Raw genomic sequence first — 12,358 nt, forward strand, 5'->3', positions numbered from 1 at the left:
TATACCTGCACCTGATTGGTCCAAATGATCCAACACATCACCAGGAGATGCAAGGTGATCACCCAGACTGGGTACTCATAGACACAAGCAGGTAGCCAGGATAGTACATCAGAAGCTAGCGAGGAAATGCCAAGTTGACCAAAGAAAGTGTACCATACTACAAGTATGAACCCCAGGCAGTACTAGAGACCTGAACCCACAAGCTGTACTGGGACTGTGCCATAATAACGGATAAGAACATCCCACACAACAGATCAGACATAACCCTTGAGGACAAGATGGAAAAGGCTACCTACCTGATTGACATAGCGGTGCCCAACACTAGCAATGTTCAGAAAACCCATGAGGAAAAAATAAGGAAGTACACGAACCTGAGACATGAGGTCAAGGAGATGTGGCATATGCAAGAAGTACCTCCATCCCAATCATAGTGTCAACCACCGGTATGGTGACATAGCAGCTTAACAGCAATAGGTCTCCCAGAGAACACCTACAAGGAACTCCAGAAAGTTGCAATTCTGAACACCTGTAGGATAGTCAGAGATTTCCTTGACCAACAGCAACACCAGACATTACAACCACCCTGTGTACTTGGTAGCAGTACCCGTCACGGAGTGAAATCCCCCAATCAGGGAGAAATAATATAAGAGCAACAATCAACAATAACATAGGAACCAGAGCACTTCAAGTTTGGCACAATTTTCTACCTCATACCAGTACAAACTCAGGTTGTCTACGCTCGTTAATAGCAAAACTAAAAAGATTGAAAGGCTGAAGTTGGTTGAAAATGAAATGCGAGTATGTTCGTCTAAAATACGCCCAAATATAAATGAACTATGTAAATCGCATCAAGCACATGATTCACATTAATTGTTTTGTTCTCTTTTTAAGAATATTTTTATTGCAATAAGCATTTTTTCATAAAATTAATAAAATTTCAATATAATTTTGTATTGTTTGTTTTTTTTTAATTTTGAATTATTTTAGTTTCTGGATATAAATTAGAAAATGTACTTATTGTTCTAAAAACATTAAAATAAGTATGAAAAACAATCGAATATTATTTCTTTAATTTAGACTTTTTTCATACAATTTATTATTCTTAGAAATATAGAAATTGTGCATAAAATGCTGTATGAGGCCAATTTTTAAATAAAAAAAAAGTTTAAAATCCTGTACCAAAAGCCAAACTTTTTTTCATGCATTTTTCAAAACAGAATTTCCTCTTTGCCCTTCCACATGCCCCTCATACCACATGCCCCTTACAGAATATTCTGCCAGTGCCCATGCACCCAGTGCTGGGGGTGCTGGGAATTTTTCATAATGGATTTAGAGTGTCTTCACATTAAAAGTTTGAGAACCACTGGGTTAGAGAATATTAAAAATAGTAAGGGATCATGCACCAAATCCTCTGGGAACTCAATCATAAGATTAACATATGATGGGCATGGTCATTTGTAACTGCTTTGTCTACTGCCACTTATCCCTTGTCTTCTATCAAATGCCTAACCTTCATGTACATGTATTTTTGTTATATTAAAATTCTGTATCAAGTATATCAGAAATGAAACGACACAATGTTTTTGATATTTCTATGACACCTGCATTTATTGACTAAAACAGTACCTGAAATCCATCAAATTTATTAAGCATTGGTGTAAAAACACAAAAATTGCATTTTTCATGTTTGCTGTGACTAAGAGATCTTAAGATACTGGTTACAATGAACAAGTTGGGAAAAAAAAAAAAAAAAAAAAAAGCAGTAAATTCTTTTTATGTTCACTGTGACTAACAAATACTGTGAATACAATGTCTGATGTAAAAGCTTCATGAATATTGCAAAAAATTTATTATATTCAATGAAACATTTATATTGTTAATATTCTTAAATATAATCTCCTTCTGCCACTGATCAAAACATTTTTGGAAGTCTCTTTTTGTGATGCTTTTAGGCATTTCCAAAACACGTAGGTTTGGTTAGAAGTCACGTTTGACTGGATTTCTTGAATAAACTCCAATTCTTTCCCTTTAATGTCCTGTTTTAATTTTGGGAAAAGTCATGGTTACCACAAATAAATAAGCTGGGTGCAGCACAATGAATACATTTCTGCCCAATCAAAAACTGCCAGATGGCAAGTAACATAGTGCATTATCATGGAAAAGGAATCAATCGTTTCACAATTTTTTGGGTCACTTACAGTAAACAGTGTCTCCCAAAGATTTTAAAACTTCTTTTTACTAAGACTGCATTAACAGTGGCATCTTTCTGAACAAATTGTAATAACTTCATCCCCTTGTTGTCAAAAATATATAAGCAGCATGTTCTCCATATGTAATTTTGACTATGCACCTTTGCCCTTGGTGACGAAGCTGTTTTCCAGTGGGAGTTTTGAACCCTGATATCCATACACCCAAGACTCATCATCTGTTATAATTTTTGTGAAAAATTCAGGATCCCACACAGCTTGCTTGAACAACTCAGATAAAACGAGGACTTGTTGCTGACTTTAATCTCAAGTGAAAATAAGTGGAACAAACTTGCTTACTTACCATAAACAGCCTGAACCGAATCAAATGAAAAATATCTCCTCGGCAATTCCTCAAATGGTCAGTTCATCAATATCATCAAAATATAGTGAGGACTTAATTGATGTTTTTGTCATTTCAGGATGTTAACGAGTAACTGCTTCTTTCTTCATCTTAAAACCATCTCTGTACACTTAATGAGCATTTAATGCGAAGTCTACATGGCTGACTTTCAAGGTTCGCCACAAAATTTAATGTTTGCATATTGTTCAAATTTCATAATTTTCTGTGAATGAAACAAATGAGTAAAAAAAGGTGTTCACTTGGAGCAGCATTTTGATAAACTAGGGTATAACAGAGAGCTAAAACTTGATATGTAAATGTTCAAAATAAGTGCACATAAAGTTGGAAAATTTTCACACTCAATCTTTTAACAACCACTATGAATAAGATCATTCACCAAACTTTTTGAGCAAGTTTTCTATTAGTAATAATGAACAGAAAAACACAAAGTGCATAAAAAAATGTGTATAAGAAAGCAGAACTTACTCAGAGAATTTTCCATTTGGGCATTAGATTAGTTTTAGAATTCTGCACAATCTTTAAGTCATTCCCTACTCTCTAACACCCCCATGGCTGTTAGAAAGTAGGGACATCTAACACCTGTTCCAGTTTTTTTTCTATAATGGCATTAGCATTAGCATAGGCATTTGATGCAAGAAAGCAAGCTTATGCAGTATCAGCCAAAAAAAAACCCACTTCAACTTCACCCCTCTGTTCATTCAAAATACCTGTCCAGCTGAGCCTTAAACTTATTTAGGCTATCAACCTCCACCACAAGGGATGGAAGTCTGTTCCACCAACCAACCACCCGCTGGCTAAAGGCAAATTTCCGCACGTCTATCCTATATCTGTCTTTCCTCAATTTGAATTTATGCCCTCTCAGGTGATTTTTCTGAGCTAGAGGAAGAATCCCATCAGCATTGAGCATGCTTAAACCATTCAAGGCTTTATACACCTCTATCAGATCACCTCGCTGGTGTCTAGTCTCCAGACACTGTAATTTGCAAAACTTAAGCCTTTCTTCGTAAGAGCACCCCTTTGTTCCATTCACTAATCTTGTTGCCCTTCTCTGTACTCGTTCCAGCAGCTCTACATCCTTCTTGAAATGAGGCCTCCAGACCTGTATACAGTACTCTAGGTGTGGCCTGACCATTGCCTTATACAATGGAATAATCACCTCCTTATCCCTGCTGGAAAAATTCCTGTATATCACTGACAATACTCCATGAGCTACTCTTGCAGCCCATCTGCACTGCTCAGAGAACTTCATATCTGCCTGCACAACCACCCCCAAGTCCCTTTCATTCTCTACCACTGTCAGTGTAGTACCACAGAGTTGATACGTTGCTCTGGGGTTGCTGTTTCCCATGTGTATTACTTTACATTTGTCAATGTTAAACTTCATTTGCCACCTCTCAGCCCATCTGCTCAACCTTTCCAGATCCTGTTGCAGCAGCATAGTGTCAGTAGTGTCCTTGACAACCCTGCCAACCTTTGTATTGTCTGCAAACTTGGACATTAAGCTTGATATACCATCATCAATATCATTTATAAATACAGAAAACAATAATGGACCCAACACTGAGCCCTGAGGGACTCCACTAATAACATTAGTCCACGATGAGCAGTGTCCATTGATTACCACTCTCTGTCTTCTCCCCCTCAACCACCCCTTTATCCATAGCAGCAATTTGCCTCCAATGTCACACTGCTCCAATTTGTGTAGCAGTCTTCCATGTGCAACAGTATCAAAAGCCTTTCTAAGATCCAAGTATATAATATCAAAGTTATTCCCTGCATCCAGTTCTTTTGTGACTGCATCATAGTATCCAATCAAGTTGGTCAGGCAAGACTTCCCCTTAACAAAACCATGCTGTGTCTGAGCTATAACTGAAGTCTTGTCTAAATGATCCTGCAGTGCTTCTTTAACCAGTGCCTCCATTAATTTTCCTGGAACAGAAGTTAAGCTCACAGGTCTATAATTACTTGTGTCAGCCTTTGATCCTCCTTTGTGAATTGGGGTCACATTTGCACATTTCCAGTCTATGGGTACCTCCCCTGAGTCCAAGGAAGCTCTCATAATTATGGCTAAGGGTTTGCTTACTTCCTTTGCTGCTGCTTTAATATAACTGGATAGATCCCATCCACCCCGGGTGCCTTTCTTGTGTTTATCTTCAACAGTTTCTCCTCCACTTTACTCCCAGTTATTTCAAGATTCTGTAGCTTACTGCTAGAGTTGAATACACCTCTGGCATTCCCCTTGCTGAATAACTCCTCATGTGTGAATGTCGATGCAAAATATTCATTTAGTTTGTTAGGTACCTGAGCAGGATCATCAACAGTTGACCCATCAATATCAAGTGGACCAATCTGATTCATCCCCTTCCTTCTAGAGTTTACATAAGTAAAGAACTCTTTGCTGTTTTTCTTTGCATCCCAAGGATTTCTCGTAATCTGCCTTCGCCTGCCTAACCTCCTTTGTAACTTGGTTGCATATCAACTTGTATCTATCATAGGCTTCTGTGCCATGTGTTAATTTGTAAGTATCCCATGCATTTTTCTTCTCTGCCATATGCCTCATTAGTTCATCTGACATCCATTTTGGCCTGAAGATAAGTTCTTTGAATGCTTCCCATTTTGAATTTGCTGTTGGTAACATCATCAGTTGGTCCCACTGTATAGAATTTAAATACTGTCTCAGTCCATCGTAGTCGCCTTTACGGAAGCAATAACCCTTCCCTTTACCCCTAACGGTAATTACCTCTTTGAGTAAATCCCACTTCAGCACACTGTGATCACTGCCACCTAGTGGTTCATTTATCTGCAGATTCTTAATGCATGAAGAATCACTGCTGATAATCAAATCAAGAGTATTACTCCCTCTAGTTGCCTCCCGAACATGCTGATGTAGAAAACAATCATCCAATAAATCCATAAAAGCCCTGCTAGTGTGTGAGTGACCAGCCGCCAAATTCCAGTCAATATCTGGGAAATTAAAATCTCCCATTATAAGACTCTCTGATTTACTGGCCCACTCTATTTCCCTGTACAGTTTCTTATTATACTCATCAGAGTCATTAGGCCTATAGCACACTCCTACTCTCAATTTTGATCTCCCAATGCTTATGTCACACCAAGCTGACTGAACACTGCACTGTCCAGCGATGTCGACTGGCTTCACTTCTTTGGTTTTTATGTGTTTCTTAACTAATAGCATAACCCCTCCCTTGGAATTTCTAAAAACCATGCATAAAATGAATAATCTCCCTGCTAGGGATATCTTTACTAAATTAGTTGTAATTACCTGCACAACAGTAACATTTATAATAATTTTTTTTTGGTGGGGAAAAGCAATAAATTACAAAATAATTCTATCAAGAACAGAAATGCTAATATTATTGAAGAAGCACTCCCCGAGAATTAATGAAGACTGAAACACACTTATCTTAAAGAAATATAGTAAATACTTGGCTTATGCATAATGATCTCACACGGACACTTTTTAAAGTAATAAATTTTAAGATCTGTTATCTTTTTCAATAACCTGTATATTTAAGTTCTCTTATTTACCTGAAGCCATATTATTAAAGGATAATCTGTATAGGCTTGCCCTTCTACATCAGCATAATATAACCACCAGAAAATACTGCCATTGTTCCTGACATTAACATATCCCCAAGATTCTTTTCCTGAATATCCTAAGATACCTGCAATCAAAATAAATAAAAAGTTATTTTATTATGACTTCATAGCTTATCTGAAGTATAATTTAAATAATTCTGACTAATAACATGAAGATTTATAGCCCATGGGCATCTAGTTATCAAGTTTACAATAATAATTAAGCTACTCTAAATTTTGAAAAAAAATTCATTGATGTTTCAGAGTCATTTTCTAATGCCGATTTCAAAAATGACTTCCTTTGTTCCATCGCATCAGGTTTATTCAAAAATCACAAAAGAAATTTTGATTTTTCACAATTTTTTTATTAATTTTGGCAGAATCTGTGCATTGAAATTATAAGAAAATGCTACCTTTACCAAACTTTTATATTTAAATACATGTTGAAAACACTATTAAAAAAGGGCAGTGTGGTAAAAATTCCACTTAACACTAACCTCTCATTTTAAAAACTGATCAACAATGGGTCAAATTTTTGTTTCTTTGATTTTCTTGCAAATCCTACTTTACAGTCCCTCTTCAGCATTTAGTCATTATGTTGACATTCCACCACCCCTGGTACCAACATCTCCATGTCTTTAATGTCCTGGTGAAAACTCTCACTCTGTTCTTTACTACACTTATTAGATTTTCTGGGAAGTAGTTGATGTAGGAGTGTAAAAATGTACCTTGACACTCACATTGCAGTACAGCTTCTTGAAGTTTGCCAAAAATAGTTTCCACTATATTCTTGTAATCTGGATACTTGTGTTCCCTAAGAAGTTCTCGACAACAAACATGAGGCTAATCCATGCCTGTTTTTACCTTTTATTCATAGTTCCCTCAAAATCTCAGTCCTCATCAGTTTGCAAATTTGAGGTTCAACAAAAATGCCTTGTTTAGCTTCTCTTGGGTGACTGATGGGAATTTAATACAAAGGTAGATGAAGCTTTCCTGAGGTGAAGCTTTCACAAACTATTTTATCAAACCCAGTTTGATGTACAAGGATAGAAGGAGGACAGTCTTGGGGTCTACCAGTGGTTTATGAACTATGTTCTTGATCCAGGCAATAAAGTGTCCCTCTTTGGCCAGACCTTGACATCCCAGTGCTTACTCCTTGCCTGACTGTCCCACTCACACAAAAAGAATGGCATTTTTGCATACTAGATTGCTATTGAAGTAACATGTCATAGCACCTGTGGACGCTGTGGAGTGAAGACGTGCCAGAACACTCTACTTGTGGCAGGAACTACTACTGTCTAAGGCATAACACTTGGACAGTAACAGCCAGACGCCACTGCAAAAGTGGTGAGTACTGAAGACGTTCAGGTTTTTCTGATAAATTTGTTATTGAAAATGGACATAGTACTAATATTAAATGCAGGAAGATAAAATTTATCAGTTAACATTAACACTGCATTTCTATTTAGTTCTTAGCAAGTCCACTTTAAATTTTTACACACTAACAATGGCACCATCAGCAATGGCTGCCATTGTTGTATAGGAGGTATTTGTTTTCTGAACGGGTTGGATTATCATGCTCTCACTCTGTTCACATCCTTATTTCACATCCTTCAAATAAATGGTAAGTTTTCTATACGTATAGATATCACTAAAACTAGTTGTAATCAGTACAAGTCTTAAAAATTTAATGACATTATGTTTCGATAGACTTGCAAATGCTTGCATTGCTAACGATTGATAGTTCCCCTCCCCTTTTGCATTAGCATTCATACTGATCTTTTAGCTGAGCCTTCGAAATTTGCTTTTTATGAGTTCCTTCTAGACCCTGAGTCTATAGATACCAGTGATATTAACAATAAATTTCCATTTTATCAAAGGATAAAATGGAGATAATAGGCTAACAGGAAACTGGACATAATAGTGACCAAAAAATACAATGAAAAAATGACTTCCGAGTCTGAATCGGGAAATACAGGATTGTAACCCTGTTAACACACTTAAAAGCACAAAAATAAGGGGAAAAAAAATTTTAATGGAATCAGAACAGAAGGGCAACAGACCTGGCACTCTAGTAAAATCTAAAAGAATAAACACTAGATCGCAAACAGATTCAAAGTTAGACGAAAATATGCAGGAAGCTCCAAAGGATACAGACATCACTTTTCAGGCAGCTGGCTCTGTGTTAGATAAAGTGATAGCAACAAAGTTAAAACATGAAGGTTTAATAGCCAAACAGTATTTGAAAATCACTGCTTCTGTAAGGAAGAAGATAATTGAGTGCTGAACAGTGCTGGGACATACTCAACCAAATTTTAAGAACCAAACTTGAAAACAAGGAAACAGAAATGTCACTACAATGGCAGCAAACTAGATATATGCACAGGTCCTGAAAACTAACCAGATCGCCACCAAAATCAATAAACTTGATCCAATACATGGCAAGAGAAGGAAGACAATGATTTAATCATAAGACCCACAGAGGGATCGAAACCAGATTGTAGTGAAGCTGGGAAGCAAGCATTAAGAAAAATCTCAAGGAATCTCAACTTACGAATGTAAAAATACAGCGTTTAAGAAAAACCCAACAGACTGCATTGTAATCCAAACAGTGACAAAGACAGACTGAAAAAAGTAGAGAGAATCACCTGTTTGCTAAAAGCTGACAAGCCTAAAATCAGAGGTCCACACATTATTTTTGACCTGGATAAAAGTACTAAAAGTACCTAAGTGCTATAGGTATCTGAGGTTCGGGCAAACCTCACACATCCGTTCCCAAAAAGAGACTACTTGTGGACACTGTGGTGCAAGAAGCCACAAGAACAAGGATTGCAGAAAAGCACAAAAGGCCAAATGCGCCAATTAGCATTAGAGCATTAATAGAGACATATTAGCATTAGCAAGAGCACATGGTGCAAGAAAGCAAGTTTAGCATCAGCCAAAAAAAAAAAACACACATCCCCTTCTCACTTCACTCATCCATCTGCTCCAAATGTTTGTCTAGTTCTCCCTTGGTGCCTCCGTAGCCAGGTGGGAAGGGGCAGCAGTGCGTAGCACACGCTTCTTGATTAAACCGGGGTTTGAGCCCGTCACCACCAAATACAGAGGATGCGGAAAGGTCAGGGAATGACCACCGCATAACCCGGAGCAATATGGCCTTAGTTGCTAATGCTCCTTAAAAAACCAAACAACAGTTCTCCCTTGAATCAGTTTAAGCTATCAACTTCTGCTACAGATGGAAGTTTGTTCCAGCAATCAACCACCCGTTCGCTAAAGGCAAATTTGCGCCCATCTATCCTACAACTGTCTTTCCGCAATTTGAATTTCTGCCCTCTCAGGCGATTATTCTGACCAAGTGGAAGAATCCCATCAGCACTGAGCATGCTAAAATCATTCAAGGCTTTATACACCTCGATCAGATTACCTCGCAGGTGCCTAGTTTCCAGACACTGTAATTTGCAAAACTTAAGCCTTTCTTCGTAAGAGCAACCCTCTGTTCCATTCACTAATCTTGTTGCCCTTCTCTATACTTGTTCCAACAGCTCTACATCCTTCTTAAAATGAGGCCTCCAGAGAAGTAAACAGTACTCAAGGTGTGGCCTAACCATTGCCTTATACAAGGGATAATCACCTCCTTATCCCTGCTAGAAAAATTCCTGTATATCATTGACAAGACACCATGGGCTAACTCTTGCACACCCGTTATCCCATACTCAACTTTAAAATCACGTCCTTTATCTAAACCTTGGTTTTCCAATAAATGTGCTAAGGTTGTTCACAAGAAGAATGTTGCATATCGTAATTGGCTTGTTTCTAATTCTTCAGTTTCATTTTCTGCCTACACTAAAGCTCGCAATAATTGTAAAGCAGTTATTAATCAGTCCAAACTAGAGTTTGAACAGGCTAAGAGTAGAAAACTTGCTTCTTGCCCTAATGGTAGCTGAGTATTCTGGTCTGTTGCCAAAGCTATTGGCCACAACTTTTGCCCATCTCTGCTCTCTCCTCTGTAAAAACCAGATGGTTCTGTTGTCACTTCAGCCAAGGATAAAGCTGACCTGCTAGCATCCCATTTTTCTTCCAACCCATGTATTAATGATCTTGGTAAAACACCTCCCACCATTCCCAACATGCTCCATTCACTGCCTCCTGTGGTCTTCCGTCAAAAGGATGTCAGAAGGATTTTAACCAATCTTGATGCTAAGAAAGCTCCAGGTCCTGATGGTATTTCTCCACTTGTTCTCAAAATCTGTGTTCCTGAACTTACTCCTGTTCTTTGCCACCTTTTTCACTTTCTTATTCCAAAGGTATTTTTCCTTCTGCTTGGAAATTCTCATATCCAGCCAGTTCCTAAATTGACGACGTTGTAGAGCGGATATCATCTTTTAAGAGCACGAAAGGTGATATTGTTGTACATGTTGGCACTAATGATATTAAAAGTAGGAGACTGGTGTAATTACTTAACAAGTACAGGTCACTGTCGAAAAAAAAGCTGTGAATTAGGTCTGAATTTGAAAGTGTCTGCAATTCTGCCAAGACGCGATAGGGGGAAGTATATGATGAGAGCCTTGCCGATCAATTTGGCCCTGGAAAGATTGTCCATGGATCAAGGGGTAAAATTTTTTTCAGTCAGGTCTGTACTTGTTAACAGGAGAGATTGTTTCTACAGGGATGGAATACACTTAAATAGAAAGGGTGCAAGAATATTTGCTGATGCTATCGAGGCAGCATTAGGTGGGTCGGAAAACTGCTAGCTTGCGGGGATACAAGGACTAATAGATTAACAGTAGCCACTGGCAGAGGTGAAAGTGATTCTTGCACTGCTTCTATTGGAATGAGCAGCAACCTGGAAAACAAGATACAGGGTATTTCAGAGACTGCTGGGAGTCATTGCAGTACAAGTAAACACATAACCCATGTGTGTTATGTGTTTACTTGTACTGTGTAGCTAAGAATAGGAACAGGTGCATGTATACTTGCATATACTCCTAGCATTGGTGTATATGCATTGGTGTATACTTGCATATACACCAATGCTAGGAGTTTGGTAAATAAATTTGTTGAATTTGAGGTGTTGCTCAAAACATCAAAGGCAGATACTGTTGGGATATCAGAGACATGGTGTCACATAAATATAAGAAATACAGAACTAGAATTTGGGGAGTACAATGTGTATAGGAAGGATAGACAGGATAGGAAGGGAGGAGGGGGGTTATGCTATTAGTTAAGAAACACATAAAATCCAAGGAAATGAAGCCAGTCAACACTGCTAGACAGTGCAGTGTCGAGTCAGTTTGGTGTGACATAAGCATTGGGAGATCAAAATTGAGAGTAGGAGCATGTTATATGCTTAATTACTCTGATGAGTAACAAGAAATTGTACAGGGAAAGAGAGTGGGCCAGTAAATCAGCGAGTCTTATAATGGGGTATTTTAATTTCCCGGATATTGACTGGAATTTGTGGGTTGGTCACTCACACACTAGTAAGGCTTTTGTGGATTTAGTGGATGATTGTTTTCTACATCAGCATGTTTGGGATGCAACTATACCCTTAATCTGATTATCAGTAGTGATTTTTCATGCATTAAGAATTTGCAGATAAAGGAACCACTAGGTGGCAGTGTGCCGAAGTGGGATTTACTCAAAGAGGTAACTACCATCAGGGGAAAATTGAAGGGTTTTTGCTTTCGTAAAGGCGACTACGGTGGTTTGAGACAGTATTTAAATTCTATACGGTGGGACCAACTGATGATGTTACCAGCAACAAATTCAAAATGGAAGGCATTCAAAGAATTTATCTTGGAAGCTACTAGGCTTTACATACCAACTAAGAAATATTGTTCAAGGTTTAAGCAATTTGATAATTGTAGATTACTTAAAATACCATTTATAATTGACTTAATATGATAGCAAAGCTTAATTTATTATGGTACTCACCTTTTTTATAATCTGCAATTGATGTTTGAATAGGGTGGATGATAATTTTAATTTAAATTAGGAGTAAGTAAGTTGGGGTTTAAAAACAGAAGTTAAAAGACGCGCAAGGAAGTAGAAGTGCACGTCTTCGTCCTTGGTTGTCAATATTAAAGTTGAAAATAAATGGTTAATACTGGAGGCCAATAGCCATAACAAGTGGCTTTCGTTATCCACG

At 37.8% G+C, this 12,358-nt stretch overlaps 1 protein-coding gene across 2 annotated transcripts in view; it reads right to left on the reverse strand.

Moving 5' to 3' along the window:
* Positions 1–12,358, reverse strand: part of LOC150083123 (retinoid-inducible serine carboxypeptidase-like) — a 316,995-nt gene that overhangs the window by 293,792 nt on the left and 10,845 nt on the right. For both annotated transcript variants that reach the window (XM_090377053.1, XM_090377052.1), the window contains exon 2: positions 6,160–6,296. In XM_090377053.1, the coding sequence (XP_090233179.1) occupies positions 6,160–6,296 (137 nt within the window). The remainder of the gene's footprint in view (positions 1–6,159; positions 6,297–12,358) is intronic.

The sequence above is a fragment of the Mastigoproctus giganteus genome, chromosome 7 (genome assembly GCF_048544385.1).
Source record: "Mastigoproctus giganteus isolate SK-2022 chromosome 7, ASM4854438v1, whole genome shotgun sequence".
Classification (NCBI taxonomy): Eukaryota; Metazoa; Arthropoda; class Arachnida; order Uropygi; family Thelyphonidae; genus Mastigoproctus; species Mastigoproctus giganteus.